Here is a 16,918-nt window from a genome sequence, read left to right on the forward strand (position 1 = left end):
AAAAATAACCAGGTCACAGGAAAAAAAAAAGGCATTAGATTAAAATGAACAGGAATCTCTGTTGCAATACTGTGTAAGACACCCACCCAAGCTTTGAGAGGTTGGTTTGGGCTTTTTTGGGTTTTGTTTTGTTTTTAAAAACACACATCACCTCTGGGAGAAAGAGCACTTCCCCTCTGTAATGCTGCTGCTGAGAACACGATTCACAAAGTTCTCCATGTGTGTAACTTACGGGCAGATCCCATCATCATGGCCTCTATTTATGTTGCTTTTCCTACAGAAATCTTTTTTGAAATACTGTTCTGCAGGCTCTCGTGTAGAAGCTGCCTTTTCTTTTGTGACGTTGGACAATACCACATTGATTCTATCAGCAGCTGGCTCTCTCTTGAAAGATTTCAAAAGAAATCATCATCAACGTGAGCTGTAAGACTAGTACACACTCACTTGGTAAAGACCACTGTCCATTTAGATTTTTAGTGACAGCCTGTGATACCTGTACTGATTTGGGGTTGGGGGGGGTGGGGGGTGGGGGGTGTGTGTTTGGTTTTTGTTTGGTTGTTTTGTTTTTTGTTTTTAACTAGACAACACGAAGTAATTCAGATACCAGGCTTCTCAGTACAACCCAGTATCTACTTCTCTTATAACACTTATACACTTGAGTTTGAAACTAGTCACCTTGTGGCTAGAATTATCACACACAAACACAGGCACACAGGATGTCCCAGCCTATCCATTTGTAATGTGTATTATAACACTGGTATAAGCTTTCACAAGGAAAGGATTTGTGAGATCCAGTGGGTTAGCAATGATTTCACACAGTGTAGTCTCAAAAGAACTATTTGTATGTATGGTCCCTCCTGTAGCATTACTCTAGCACAAAAAATTTGGTGACAAATCCTGTAAACAAGCAAAACTATCCAACTGCTTCACTTTCCAAGCAGTATGAAACACAGGCTTAAGCAGGAAAAGTTAGAACTTGACCATACAAGATTAAAAAAAAAAAAAAAGCACTAAATCTAAGGGCCCTGGTTGTTATAACACCACCCAAACCAAATTTCTCAGCCATTTTGACAGCTTCAGGCAGGAAGCTAATTAAAAGAAGCCAAATTGTGTGAATAGCTGGTTTTGTTCCACTCTTAACACAATGGCTTGACCTAACAAAGGAATCGCTTATTTGCATTGCCAGCTCTGATTTTTTTTTTTTAGCTTTTTCTGGTGAAACGCAAGAGAAAATTGACCACACACAAATTAAAATACTTCATGGTATATTTTATGAAATGGCTGGTGTTGGCCCGATTAAGATTTATTCTATTCAAGATATACTTAAAAACCACAAAACAAAGACACAATTCAGAGAGAAAGAGGCCAGAACAATCCAAGTCAGACAGCAGCATTAAGAACATCAATGTTCAACTGTTGTTGCAGGAGCACCCATTCTCCTCCAAGGAAAATAACTCAGTGTCTTTGAAAACTGATGGCTGCACACTCTTCCTCAGTTTTAATATAGTTGCTTGTTGTATGAGGCGTGGGCTGAATGAAGTTCACACTGTTGAACAGGTTTTTTGACAGCTAAAAATCAATTCTCTGATGGAGGGCAAGATAAGCAACAGGACTGTTGCACTGTAATTGAAACTTTGGCTTTTAAGAAAAGGAGGTATTTCAAGGGAAGCTTTATGTCTTGGCAGAATGTAAATTCTGACTAAACCCTTCAACAGTCACTTCTTTTGATTCGTAGAACAGTTTGATCAATTAAAAAATTAGTCCTCTCCGTCTTCCACAATTCAGTCACTCACAGGGCATTTGCACAATGGAGTCTAAAAACCACAGTCATTAAATCATTACAACATTTTAAATACTTCATAAAGAAAGCGCAGGAGTATCTATACAAAATAATCCCAAATCAGAGGATGCAGAGGCCAGACATGCAATATGTAGAAAGACCTAATACTTCCAACACATAGTTAAACCCTTTCCTGAGTTATGGTCCGCATAGACCTAGCAGTCTTGTAACTTCACTTTCCATTTTCAGGGAACGGTTTAAAAGCATTTCGACTCTATGTTCTGCTAGAGACATCAGGAAGCTCAGTTTGATGCCCTGCTTCTTGACAAGCTTCCCTGTAGGATCCTGTGCTGGTTACTCAGAGAATGGTAGCGCAGAGAAGCTCAGCTTAATCATGAAGTGGAAACACTTGCCTGCCCGTCATGTTTATCACCAGCCTCCCCCTTAATGATACAATTGTGACATGAGTGAAATAAAACCAGCTTTTGCCAGTGTGAAAGAAGCTCTTCCACATCTCCACCAAGAATTGCAGAAACGTTAGCACTCAGGATAATATTGCTCAGACATAGAAGCTCTGATCATAAGGATGCTTTGAGAATAAAACAGCCAGTGTTACAGGAAGGAAAATGTAACAGATAAATAGTTACTTCCTACACGAAAAAGCTATTTCTGGATTGACATACCAAGAACTGACACAGAATCAGTTGGGAAAAAACAACATCACACTAACCCCTTCAAAGACTGACTCACATCCTCACTTTGACTTTTAACTTTGTTAGTCCGGTAGCATTACAGTGGTAGGTGACAGGTGCTTGGCTACCATGAACACAAGTCAAATATTTTCAGAAGAAAAAATAATTTCACACTGCAAGGAGGAAGACCACAGTGTTGAAATTCAGTTCAAACAAGAAATATGCAGGGAGATTTTCCAGCTGATTATATACTGTACTACTGATAGCTTAAATTACTATTTTGTGCAAAAATTTGCAGCACCCAAAGAATTACTTATGTGAGAACAAAGATAAATACATCATCTGAAACAATAGGACTACTATACTTTAAAATTACCCACATTACATTCCTTAATAGGAATTTAAGGTTTTGTATACATGGTAACAGATATTTGGAAGAACTACCTAAAACCAGCATTACTGCCAAACCACGCTGTGGTCAGTCAGTATTCATGCCGCTGTCATATTTTCCACGGTAATGATAAGTGTCACTCAAAATACAAAGACACTACTTACTTGGTTCCAACTTCTTCAGATCCTCAAGCTTAAATTCATCCTGTGATTGGGTGGACTAGGACATTACAAAGAAAGAGTTAGATCTTAGTATGCACCTTCCTCTCAGACAGAGCTACCATATCTTATAATGAGCTTGCAAGGTGCTTCCTTTGTTCAAGCGTACCAGGTTACTTCAAAGCTACATTGTAGAAAACCCCAAACAAAACCTCCCCAACAGAGGCTACGTTGACGGGTGAGGCGGAAACTACATTATTTCTCATTTACTGAGAACAAATTTATCCCATGTTCCAAGCTCTAAAGCAAGATAAATATTTGCTCTTTCATACTTACTACACACAGGAGCATTAAGACAGAGGGACTTGTTTTAATCCTTCCCCAATCAAGTTGTTCTGAAGCAAGATCAGTTGTAAGACTGAACTACAAAGCGATGCTCCAACAGGAGCATTCACAGCTCAAGACACACGTCCAACATTGTAACACTGTCAGAAATTAAAGTGTACAGGGTGAGCTTGACAAAACCCTCAGCTAAGAGCTCACTGCAAATGGAAGAGCGATTCCCATCTCTCCTTTCTCCAACTCTGGTGATGGAGTTTCCTCATCTGTCTGCAGCACATGTCTGCGTCTCAGCAAGCCTATCTGACTTACTAACTCAACACAAAAGTTTTTCAATTTTTATTCTGAGGTAGTTCACTGTTAGCCTGGTCTGAGATGACAAGTGGCAGAGCTGGCATAAAAATGGTGTAAATAAGAGGACCGACATTGGACATCCTCTTTTAGGCAGAGGATCAAGTCTTACCTATTGTGTCATTGCACCCTTGGCATCTAAGAGTGTTCATTGTTTTCAACATTTCTTTAAGGCCCAATGGGCTTTTTTCCTGATTTGCCTAAGTGTCAACAAGCACCTTCTGCAAGACTACAGAAGGATAGTAAGGCAGCTATACCCATACCGTTAGGAGAACGGGTAAAGATGATCGCACTCACTAACTGCTTTAATCTCTGCTAAGAAGCCATCATAAAACACTCCCCAGAGTGAAGTGGATGAGAAGTTCTAGTACCCTCACATGAGGTTATAAAATCCGTGAGTTACTGCTGAGGAGCCAACAGCAAGGAAGGCTGTTTCTGCAAGACATCCTCCCTTCAGCTTGGCAGGCGATGACATTGCTGCATCTTCGGCTGTTGCTCTGACCCATGAAGCTGCCCCACAATGGAACACGCCTGCCCTCGTCACAAAGTCACAGCAATTCGGAACAGGTGCAACGCTGTTCGAACAGCGTAGTTCAAATCATAGATCAAAACAGAAAGACTGGTAGAGCTAACCAAATAATTCTTCAAACACTGCAAAGCCTTGAGACTGGTCAGCCCCCACCTTGCTAGTCCAGCTCCAGCACTCTGCCTAAATTGTCACTGTATCACAGCCTCTCAGACAACTGAAGGCAGCACAATGGAGCTGCTGCACCTTGTACAGCAACATGAAGCATTCAGGAGTGCAGCTGTAACTTCAGGCAAAATTTTACTGTCACTACTCTGTTGGTAAAGAGGCAATCCAGTCACCCAAACTTCACTTCACTTGATTCAACCCTCCCCCATCCACACTCTTTTGGAAATTTCTGTCATGTCCCTTTTGTTTTGGGGATAAGATTGTGCTGAGAGAAAAAGAAATTCACTTCCATGACATCTACTTTCAGTGCAGAAAAAAGCCCAGAGTAGCTTCTAAATCACTGTTTTCACACATTTGCCTACAGCACTGCCAGTTTATGACTGCTACAAAGTCATTTCTATTCTACACACGCATTCTTCCTCATGCTGTATTATGTTTTGTGAAGTGGCTGAATTAGCGCAAGGGTCACTCCGGGGATCTTTTTACCATTGCACACAGGTTAAGATTACAAACTAATTATTTCTGAATGAGGAAAATGAGGCAAAGAATCAAAGACACAAAACCCATGGTTATATTCCTGCATAAACCCTAATACATGCTCATATAAGCACTTAAAAGGTTTTTCAGGTAACCACCTGGGGCATCATGTTGACAACTTGGAAAGTTCAAGTTTTCAAGGGTTTGTTCACTCTCCTTTCAGAAGTTTTGGCTATATCTGAAGACACTAAGCTAGCTGTAAAAAGCTCTACAGTTACCTATTGCTAAAGTATGAAGTCACATGGGAAAAAGAGCTATACCTGTAAAGCTGCACTTCTCAGTTCCAAGCATGTTGCAATTTTAGCTATGGTTTTCTGAAAGAAAAAAAAAAATCACTTAATTTAGTACTGAAACTGTATTCTTCCATATTCACATTTTTTAAAAACATAAATACAAACAATTGCTTTTTCTTGCAAAGGCTTCAGATCTATTATTCAGTACCAGATCATTCAGCATCAAAAGCTTTTTTTATACACAAACAAGATTTTCTGCAAGTGCAATAGATGAAACAGACATCTGCCACTTAAGTCCCCTCCCATAGCTCACCAACACCAATGGGGGTCATTCACTCTGCAGAAACTGTAATACTGCCTGCCACATCATAAATTGTTTACATGCTCAACTGCTCTGAAGTGATAGGGGAGAGAAAACAAACAAACAAAAAACCCAGCCCCCAAACCAACCAGAGAACTTGAGTTTGCCCTCTAAGGAGTCATGCCTACAGTTCCTCTACTGGGTTTACAATCTCAGCAGACCAGGTCAACCCTCCTCAGAAGTTACAGAAGCCCAGTATCTCCACTCTAAAAAAAAAAAACACAGTCCGCTTTTGTGGGTTTTGGTGGGAGAGGAAGTATAAAGGCAGATTATTTTTCTAACTTTCTATTTTTGTAATTTCAAGACATTCAGACTGAGTGAAGCATGAAGTATATTCTTTGATTCAAACTTGTCAGCTAAAATATCTAAAATACCCCTGAGCAGAACTGTGAAGTACTTTCACATTTTCATTTTAAAATGTAGAAGAGAGAAGGGCTTAAAAATAGCCCATTGCTGGCAGTTTTACTTTGAAGACAGTTCTACTTAAGCTTTTATGTCTCACAAAATAAGAAGCTCCAGCAACATTCACACTTGTTTCTATTACTACCAGCTGAAAGGAGGAGTTAAGACTTCCATAACTGACATCAAGTGGACATAACTGCACAGTATATTTTAGCTCACCTGACCATCATGAGTTTGTTCATTAACTGAAAGGTTTTAGTGAAGAAAAACTAAGACTCTCTGCAGAGATAAGGGCCAAATATAATCCAAAAAGTTCTGTGGAACATTTATAGGGCAAGAAAAACAGCAACAATGAAACTACAAAGAAAAGCAGCTTATTTTTAAAGTAAGTTTTTCCCCCAGAAGGAAGATTAAAGCTGAAATATGCACCTGTAACTCATTCTCTCCTTTTAAACCAGGCAGTATAAAAACAGCTCCCCCCCCTCCCCAAGCTGGATGCAAGGGGAGGAAAACATTTCCTAGAGCACAACTCTAGCATCAAAGAACTTCAAGATTATGGGCATCTGGCAAGTTAGGTGGTATCAAACAAAAGCCAAAACATCCCTTCAAAAGAGGTTACATTTTAGGGCTCCAAAAGGTTTGTAGTAGCAGATAAAAAAACTAGGCACGCCTTCACAACTACCTTCCCCAGTCATCTGCCCCAATTCGCCTGCAAAGGGATGCCACAACTCCTCAATCACCTCCTGGGCCACCACTAGTTTCAATAGGCTGATCTGAAAGCTAAGTGGCTCCAGGTTCAGTTCACCTACACCACACTGAAAGTTGAGAGTTCAGGAATTGAATCATAAGCAGATCAGACATCAATACCTCAAGGGCAGAGCCAGCAGCTGGAGCGCGTAAAAGCCTCAGATACCTGATTTTCATCTGCCACCACAGACTCAAAGCCATTTCTCCCCAACTGGTATCTCCTCTTGTCTTAAACACTCTTTTACAGCACAGCATTAGCCCAGACTCACAGTTTATATTACTGTCCATTGTATGGAAGTCTCAAAAAAATTCAGTTACTTTGAGCTCCTTCCAGAAAAGCAGTGAGTGATGCATATTAGCACAGGACACACATCGTTTTCTCCTCTGCCTAGGACACAGCATGTGTGCAGCGTGCTGTTTGGGAATTTTAATATAGAGCAATATGACCGTATGCTTGCATGCAACATGGCAGAGTAAAAATATTACAGCTCTATTTCTGCGAAGGTTCATTTTGTAGCCTAGGGTCAGTCTACAAATTTGTATCTCTCCGAAATAAAATTCTGCTACGTAACAGAGCTCCATAGCTGGATCTCCAGCATAACCTGGGGAAACACAGATTTTTGAAAAAGGAAGGAGTACATACAGTCCTGGATTGATTTTGACACATTCAGACCCACACTCCACACAAGTGTTATGGATTTACATGTTCAGGCTAGATGGGAGGAAACCAGGTAGTACTACAGAAACAGATTCTCAGCCCTAGCCTGAGAACGCACTCCATCAGTCTAATCAGCTGCAGTGTAACAACAGGAATTGCTTCTTGTATTTGACAAGATCTGGAAAGGCACACTTGCAAAGGTAGAATCTTAAAGAGGAAGGTGTGAAGTAATGGATAAAGGAAATAAATCCAGAGGTTCCCTAGGGAAGGGAGGGGAAATCTCTGAGGTTCGACTACTGCTCTAACATTTGCAAAAACCCAGCTGTTCTGATGGTTTGGGTGTTGACGGCTGAGCAAAAAGCATGCCCGTTCTGTGTTAGATCAAAACCCCTCTGACTGCACCACAGAAAGAGGGCTACAAGTTTGCAGGGTGCCAGCACACGGTCTCCATGCCCCACTACAGAATCAAAACAAGTAAACAGGTTTTCACATGGCTCTTCCCCTCCTGGTCTCACATGCAGAGCATTAAGCCACACCGTAAATGAGGTCTCAAGAAGCCCTGCTCAAGCCCCATCTCCCTTGTCCATTCACCGACAAGCTCAGCAACACCCCTGTTCCCTATCCTGCAGATTCGTAACCGTGTATTCTCAGAATTGCCTGAACTAGGTACTTCCTAACAGGACAAACAGCAATACAAAATTTGTGACCTCTGGCTCCTGGGGCTGAAGGGCAATAACTGTTCTAGAAACAGATTAATTGAAGAGAGTTTGGGAGTCTTAAAATAGTAAAGAATAGGTTTTATATGGAATCCATTGAAATATGGCAAGCTCCCAGCAGGCATTATTCATAACTATTTTTTTAAGGGACCACACCCAACCCAAAAGTTAAAAATGCAGCTAAACACTGCTATCATTTTCAGCTGCAACTATCCCATGCAAATACTCCTTTTGCAGCAGGGAAAACATTCTGCATCTCATTAGAAAGACTGAAGCCGTGATTAACTTTGTTAGTTTAATATAGTTAAGATTCAGTTTTATATAAAGTTGTGATTAAAAAGAGAAAAAGTCAGTCGATCTCGTAGTCAAGGTTTTTTCAGTGCAGTTGTGTGAGTAATGACTGTGCTAACTGTAATGCAGTCAAAGATGTTTGCATAAATACAGAGCCAGAGCAGAGTTTGGCTTTAAAGAGAGGTCTAGGCTGTTAGGAGACCAGTAGTTTAATGAATCATGCTAAGACTGTTCAACAGTGCTCTTATTTCACCAAGTTACCGTTGCTTAAAAAAGCATGATTTTCTAATACTGAAGAAAACTCAGCCTAGCACAAACCCAGTTACACTAGAAGCAACAACTGTGGTTAGAAGAGGGCTTTAAAGGTCAAATTCGTTGCATAGAGAACACTGTGATAGTAACTATAGCTGGAGGCAATCTGACAACCGTGGCCATATTTAACTGGAATAATTCATGAAGCAAAACAGTGATCATGAATGAAGATAGGATTTTTTTAGAGAATGGAGGTAAAATAAAGAACAGCAGGATGCAGGTGTTAAGACTGAGGCAAATCCACCAGTTACTGTATCTGATAATATCCCATATATGCAGCTTCTGGGTGATGAAACCGTTGCACAGCCTCCTTAAAGCTGTTGCAGGGTGACTAGTTTTAAACACAACAAACTGTTGTTTACCATAGTTATCTGCAGAGAAATTCTTCAACAAAATTCACAATCACTAATGGAAGATTCCAGCACTGTCAATTACCCAAGTCAAGACAGAGCCTTCCCTAAGGACTAAAACTCCAGAATTATGTCCAGCAGCAGATATAAGACAACAGCCCCCCAGAAGCTGAAAACCCAGGAATGAACAGCAAATTCTGGAGCCTAGCCTGCTCTGTCAAGGGAAGCAGGACACAGTGTTTCAAAACAGACTCTTCAGATCAAGAGCAAAAAGGCAAGATATGAATATTTAAAAGTCTGAATTCTTACTATAAACAACACATTTATTATAAGATGAATGATAACTGGCTCATGGTATGCCTAGGAAAGAAATTGGTGGTATCTGTCAAGTGTTGTTACATTAACAGATTATATGATTACATTAACAAGTAACACACCATCAATTATGGTGTGTCCATATCTGCACTGTAACACCACCTGTGATGCACCAAATAAACCCAAACATGGTAAAAGTTTATAGAGGCAGATGGGGATGAGGATTTGAACTGGGCCTTGTCCTTTCCCTGAAGCTGTAAAGCTAGTAGTTTTCCCTTGGTACAGAGGAATCAATGCTGAAATCCATCTTCCCCACAGACTAGGTCAAGTAAGAAACAATGACAGCCTCACAGGAGTTCTCAGAAGTAGGTATGGTCCTTTGGAAAACAACTAACTGCAAATATAGGCAAAGACTGGAATGAGGGTAGATCAAGCAGCTGGAAATCATTAGCTTCACAGCCTTGCCTTCTCCAGTCTACAAAATTCTGTGCACAGCCTTGGCCCATAATATCAGATAAGCAAACCCTGAAGTTTACACACTCTTCTACATTCAGAAAAATAAAAGAGGTGGCTCCTGTATGACATACAGAACCTCAGAAAGACAAGATAGTAGGGAAAGAGACTTTCCAGAACCAGGAGGAAATAGCATGCTGGTGGATTGACTGTCAGGAACTCCGTTGAGCAAAAGTAGCTGATTTGGTATGCGCGTTTTTTTTGAAGGGTAGCGAGAGAGAAGATACACTTCTATTTAACCACACTGCTTGAAAACCCAGAAGTGTGCTAAACTCTACTCCTACATGCCAGAATGATACTAGAGACTATAGTTATCGGTCATGATCACTAGATATGCAATCACATGATCACACTGGCTGAGCTCCTGCAGAAATAGGGAAGACCAGAACAGCAAGGAGCTTTAACATCAAACTAAAAGACTCTGCTGGACAGTTTTAAGTGCTTCTTTCAAAGCAATCGCAAGATTCTTATTTTTGTTGTGAATAGCATTCCTCATGGTAGAGGAGGGAAAAAGTACGTTCTCTCAACAAGATGTTGGGGATGTTTGGCTGTGCATGTGGCTAACAAAACAGGCACCACCATGTGATAACCAGGCTCAAAGTTTCAGTGATCAGCCCGTTACTGACCTGCAAAGAAAAAGCAAGTGATATAAATGTCAACCTCTTTTGGAAGTTATATAGCTTTAGAAACAGGTGTCACTCTACAAGGATTCAAAACGGCCACTCCTTATTTTTTCTTCTCAGAAGACTGTCACCTTAAGACACGACTGCAGTTGCGCATCTAACATCTGAGGTCAGTTATCTCTGCTTCCTGAGCCCCCCAGGCCTTCCCTCATGGCTGACCTCACTCACTTCCACAATCTGGTCCAAGGTCCTTTCCAGAAGATTCAGGGAACATCTGGAAGCAAAGCCCTTTGTGGTTCTGGTTCACATACTCACAGGAGATGATGCCTCCTCACAGGAGCAAGAGTAACAGCTTCATGAAGTAACCATATTTTCAAAAGTATTCACAGAGGGGAAATACACAGTAAAGATGACTATAGCTGAGAATGACGAAGAAAGCTACCAGCAAGGGACAGAGAGCACAAACAATCAGAGTAAATAGGTGTCCAACATTAACATGGCTCCCAAGCTTTCAGTTCAGGAAAGGTGGACCAAATCCTTCTCCAAGGTTATGACTCTGTTTAAGACAATCATGAGCCTTATCTTTTCTTTGCAGAAGGTAAACAGCCCATGGAAGACCAGCTCTTTGCTTTTCTATTGGTACGTGTTGAGGAACCAGTTACAAACCTCTGTCAGACTCTATGTAAAGGTGTTTTTTCTTGTAATGAGTTTCTTTGAACATATCAAGTTCATCCCCAGTTCCTGTAGCCAGGACCTGTTTTCAAGACCAACATTTCAAAAGACAGCTCCCCTTACTCTAGCACCCTATTACCATAGGTGAGATTCTGGGCTAACAAATGTCAATTTTCAGGCAATGCCATTGCTCAAACAAGTGATCTTATGACTTGGAAACCTGGAAATACAGGGGTTCTCTAATTTGGTATTTCCAAGAAAAACATGCCTTTATACAAGACACAAAAATTTAGCAGGGTCTCATCTCTCAAAAGATTTTATTTTTGCTGAAAATACTTAAGTGTACGAGACCTCAGCTAGCATTTTCCTCCTAAATCCTGACAAAGAATTGTATTAATACAATGCTGAGACAAGAAACAGCCTTTTCAGCTGAGGGGAGGGAGGAAGGAGTAAAGTAATTTCAATATTTTGAAATATTATAAACAAATAACATTCTAAGATACTACTAGGGAGTACTGTGCCAGGACCCTTCCCAGTCAGGTGTTACATGTTAAGCTAACATCCTCCTCACACACTCTTGACATCTGTAGTCCAAGACATTTTGTATTCAGACTTCACAACATAAATTGTGCTAACGTTGTATAAGCAAGTTATCAAAAGGTCACCCCAAACACAAGAAACACCCAGGTTATGAAGGACTCTGGCCAGCACGCGTGACATTCAATATTACACGGCAGAGTATCTGTCACATCTAATGACAGCAACTGTTTTAGCCATGCCGGGCTCGGTTTCTGTTTGCATATACTGAGGGAGGAAAAAAGGTCCTGTTCAGCTCTGGTCTGTGAGATAAAAAAAAAACAAACATAATACACATCAACACATACAAGTCAAGTTCCCCAACTAAGCAAACAGCAATACTCACCTTTTGATCTTCTGTGAACTCCGAATTGTTGTGCTGAGACTGTGCCTCTTTTTGTAGATGCCTTGCTAATCTGGATGGGGGGGGGGAAGAAAATTGTAGAGTGGGAACACAACACAAACCCGCGCACACCCCAGTCTCCAGAAGGTGCATCAGCCAAAAGGTCCACAGACTGCTCCTCCAAATAGTCTTTGGTTTGTTGTTTGGGTTTTTTTTTTAACAAAAATTTCTGTAACTATGGTAGGCCACACTTAAACCCAGAGGACGGACAAAGTACGCAAATACACTAAGCAGGAAAGACTACCTATATACTGTATCATGAAGGGAGACAGGTAAGAAGGTCTTTCTAGCCCATAGCCCCTTTTATAAGCACTGACCTTTTTTCCTCTCCCCATCCTCTTATTTTATAACCACCAACCACAACCCCTGTGAAGGTCCAATGTGCAACAAGGCCACATGCACTTCACAGGGGAGTCTGAGGCAAGTCGGACTGCCAGGAGGCGTGGGTGCGGGCACCCTCAGCGAGGACCACATGCTCTCCCAGTGCTGGAAGCCAGGCGCAGGGCAGCTTGGCCCAGGCCGTGGGGTGTAACGGCTTACATTTGCGCCTGCCAGCATCGCATGCAGAACAGAGACCCCATGCCATGTCATCACAAAGACAGGAGTACCAAGGGCTTTGGAAAGTAACAGTAAGCAGCAGCTCCAGAAAGCGAAAGGAAGCTAGAGAGGGAAGCCATGGGAAGAGTTACAGTTTCCGTCCAGGGAGGAAGGAGAACATTAAACAAGCAAAACCTCTGGGCAATCATTACCATTCCCTGTAAATAATTTTATTTTAAAAAGCAGAGAGGAAGGGGGTTGAGGGGAAACCCAGGGACAGCAGCAGTACTTGGGGCATCGCAACATGCTTCCGTCTAGAACCTCACAAGTTTGCGTTGTTAAAGGGATTCAGCTTCTCACCACCATTGCAGCAGGGATTAGCCTGGTTTTGGGTAGGGGTGTGTGTGAGTGCGTTTTAAAACACATACACCAAGATGCATACACTGAAACAGATTACCGTCAAAGCCTGTGTCACAAACAAAAACCAGAGCTGAATTATTTCTTTGCTTTTCCTAAAAATAAGCTCTCTTAAAAGGACACAAAGATTGAGGCCACTGTTGTTTTTCACTAGCACCAGTGAAAACACAACCAAACAGGACAAGGTAAATGCAGAACTCAGTGGCGTTGTCTCCCTTCATAAAGGGGGAAAGACAAAAAGCGCAAACACCCTTGAACCCAAATGTACACTACTTCCCTACCACCCCACCGATGTGATATACAGGACATAGAGAAAGGGCATTTAAAAGCAATGATTTAAGAAAACACATCACCATAGCAGCAATATGCAACCCACAACAGGCAACATCACAGTATTGACATTTCTGCAAGCATCAGTAGCACAACTCTCTTTCCATTTGTCACTAATACAAAAAAAACCCGCCACCCTAATCCAAATAAATGCATCTGTCATCCCACTTGAAGCTTGTTCAAAGTTGGATCAGACCAAGTTCTGCAGATGGGGACATTCAACAGGGAAGGCGCTGCCGACAGCTCCGTAGGGCTTCCACGTGAGTAAGCGCCTGAATGAACAAGGGCCAATCTTTGCACCAAGCTTCCTGCACTTCCAGGAATAACACAAAGGCCTGAGCAGATATAGGTCCCCCTGGACACAGGAGGCAAATGGTTGTATTTTACATCAGCAGCCATCAGATCCATGGACTGAACTCACTTAAATTCAGGAAAATCTTTCTTGGTGTCAGCAAGCTTGCCATAACCAACTTCTCCCCAGCCTCCCCGTGTTATCAGTGCAGCCAACCTTAGCAGCATCTGGCCAACTACAGCAACACGCTTGTTCATCCCACCTCAGGTTACCATTTGAGAAGGTAACAGCACAAAGCCATGCCGTTATGTCTCTCCAGAGCTACAGGCAGGTATCTTGCCCCGTGCTTCTTATTTGCAACTCCTACCCTATATACTGAAATTGTTATTAATTTACCTGCTACATCTACAAGAAGCAGATAAGCATGCTGAAAAGGCTCTGCTCCTCCCTAGGAAATATGTCCCTGTAATCCTTTGATCTTCTCGCCCCTTTATTCTCCCTCCTGGAACCACAGAGTTCATCTACTGACAACTATTCTATTCAGCAGAAACCCACTGATAAGGCTTGTAACAGCAGCTTACAATACCACTACCCAGGAAGAGTTTTCTTACAAAGATATCACACTGCTCCAAAGTCAGAACAAAGCAAGGGTGCAGGGATCACCCCAGTTCTCATCAGACACAAGTGATACCAGGAGGAAGGGAGTAAAAGTTATACTTTGCCTCTCAAACTGAACATTTAGTGATCCTACTTCTCAATGAAGCAAGCTCAGAATGAGAAGCCTGAAGACTTTTCATTCTGAAGAACCATCATTACATGAAGTTGACTGCTGAGACTGCCAAGACACTTTAAAACATGAGGATCCCACTGGATTCCTCATAGACATCCACATAAGGGCAGTTATTCAAAATATCTTCTTTTACTTTCTGATGATTGTTTCCTCCTTCTAAGATACAGATCTGGAAGAGAAGTTCTTTTCATCCCTGTGCCAAGGTTTGTAGTAACAGCTTGCCCTGCTCTAAAGACCATCAGCAAACTGCAAATAACCAAACCAAAACTCACCTATCTGGTGAACAAATGAAATTATGAGATTATAGCATCTCATGACTACGCTGTAAGTGGCCAGCAGCCCAGTTACTCTGAATGGCAACTGAACTGGTAGCCACCCCAGTTACAACCCATAACTTGAATAGTCCTGAATAGCCCTGGAAGATCTCTGAGAGCATCTCTTCAGCTGACTTTCCCTTTGGGAACAAGCGCTAACCCTCTGAACTTCTTCCAGAAAATTTACAATAACAAACTTAGCCTCCCATACTCAGATCACAAGGAAAGAACTTTCATCTCCATGGTGAACAGAGTAGTAGAAGAGAGCATCTGACTGAAGCAACTAGGTGTGTTTCTAAGGATACCATCGACTGTGCCCTACAGTGCCAATACTCCTCTGATCCCAAAGGATACATGGATGGTGCATTCCCATCCAGCACAAGCTAATCTGACCAGGGCTGCCAGGTTCCCCCTTCCACCCCAGTTTCATCAAGGGTGAAACACACAAGTCTACGATGGACGAATTTTCACCCTGATGGGTTGTTTTGGGTTTTTTTTGTTTGGGTAAGGCTGATATGTCGGCAGCCCATTTGCCTCGGCCAGGTCCCGCCTGCCCCACGAGCATGGTACCCGGGGGACCGGGAGATGGGATGGGGGCACTTCGGACCAACCGCCTGGGGGGCCCTGCGGTTCCACGCCAGCCGGCTGCCACCCTCGCAAAAGGACGGGCCAGCTCCCGCCTCACCCCCCGGCGAGGGTGGCAGCGCCCGGCCGAGCACCCGCCACCGACCGGCGGTCTCGGCGGGGGCGGCTCCCAGAGGGTTCAGGCGACACCACCACCCCCCCTCCCGCCTCGCCGCAGGGGACGCCCCGACCCACGGCCCCGCACCCCATACAACGGCAGGGGATCCGCCGGCGGGGCGTGAGGGGCCGCGGCCTAGGCCCGGCGGGGACCCCCCTCGTCTTCCCGCCCCGCCTGGGGGCCGCGCCCTCCCCCCCGGCCCCCTCACACGGGGCTCTGGGTCCGTGCCGGGGACCGGCGGGGCAGCGGCGGGAGCCGCCCGCCCCCGCACTCACATCTGGTACTCGTCGATCGCCTCCACCAGCTGCCCCCAGGAGTCGAAGTCCGTGCCCTTCCTGAAGCTGGCGCCCCAGCGCTGCAGGAGGCTCCGGGCCGCCTCCGACATAGCCCCAGCACTAGGGCACCATGCTCACCCCGGGCCGGGGCACCGCGCCGGGCAGCCGCAGCCGCTCCCGCCAGCCCCGCGCCCGCCGCCGGCCCGGCCCAGCCCAGCCCAGCCCAGCCCAGCCCGACCGCCGCCGCGACAACCAAACGCTGCGAGCGCCGCCCAGCGAAGTAGGCTGCGCCGGCCGCGCCCGCCCGCGCCATCGCTACCGAGGCGGCGACTTCCGCCTCGGTATGTGTCATGGCGGCGGTCACGTGGCTCCGGAGGGAGCCCGCCCTCCCAGCTGGGCTCGGTGACGGCGTCCGGGCGGGGACCGCTCCGCTCCGCCCCTCCGCTCCCGGCCGTGCCGCCGCGGTGGGCCCCCCCGCCCAGGTAAGCAGCGCCGCCCCTGTGCAGCGTCGCAGGCGGGTCACCCCTCTGGAAGGGCCGGTGCCGCCGCCTCCTCCCGCCTCTGTTTGTGGCTTGGAGGGTTCCCTACTGGGGAAGGGCTGCGGGGCCTGGCCGTGCTCCCGTCGGCTGTCCCGGGGGGAGGCCCCAGCCGCGGGGCTGGCGCCGGCGGCCTGGAGACACCCGGCGAGAGTAGGGAGGAATAACCGGCGGGATCGGTGCGGTCGGCACGCCGTACCGCCCGGGAGGATGTCATCGGCTCTCCGCTGGCGCTGCCTGCGGGGGCGGGGGTGTGACGCACCGCCGGGGGTCGGGGCAGGACCGGGCGGAAGTGGCGGCGGGTTATGTTACCGGGAGGGTCGCGGCGCCTGTGAGGGCCGTCTGTGCCTGGGTCGCTGGTGTCGGCGGGGCTCGGGGAGTCGGGCCGCACCGCACCGCACCTGCTACTGCTGGGACAAGGCGCCACACGGCGGGGCGGGCGTCGGTCGGTGCGCGCCCGCGGCGGGGCGGCGGCGCGGGCCTGAGGCGGGCGGCGGCGGGCGGGCTCCCGCCGAGCACACCGCCCCGCGCTGTGTGGGTACGGAAGGCCTCTCGTTAAGTGCTTGTCCCC

General features: G+C 45.1%; 1 protein-coding gene across 2 annotated transcripts in view; it reads right to left on the minus strand.

The window, feature by feature from the left end:
* AIDA (axin interactor, dorsalization associated) overlaps positions 1 to 15,921 on the minus strand; it is a 29,252-nt gene extending 13,331 nt beyond the window's left edge. For both annotated transcript variants that reach the window (XM_086460639.1, XM_086460638.1), the window contains exons 1-4: positions 15,812 to 15,921; positions 12,058 to 12,127; positions 5,203 to 5,256; positions 3,028 to 3,082 (exon numbers count right to left, since the gene is read on the minus strand). In XM_086460639.1, coding sequence (XP_086316765.1) covers positions 3,028 to 3,082; positions 5,203 to 5,256; positions 12,058 to 12,127; positions 15,812 to 15,921 — 289 coding nt within the window. The remainder of the gene's footprint in view (positions 1 to 3,027; positions 3,083 to 5,202; positions 5,257 to 12,057; positions 12,128 to 15,811) is intronic.
* Between the last annotated feature and the right edge of the window lie 997 nt (positions 15,922 to 16,918).

This window comes from Leptosomus discolor, chromosome 2, assembly GCF_034619465.1.
Source record: "Leptosomus discolor isolate bLepDis1 chromosome 2, bLepDis1.hap2, whole genome shotgun sequence".
Taxonomy (NCBI): Eukaryota; Metazoa; Chordata; class Aves; order Leptosomiformes; family Leptosomidae; genus Leptosomus; species Leptosomus discolor.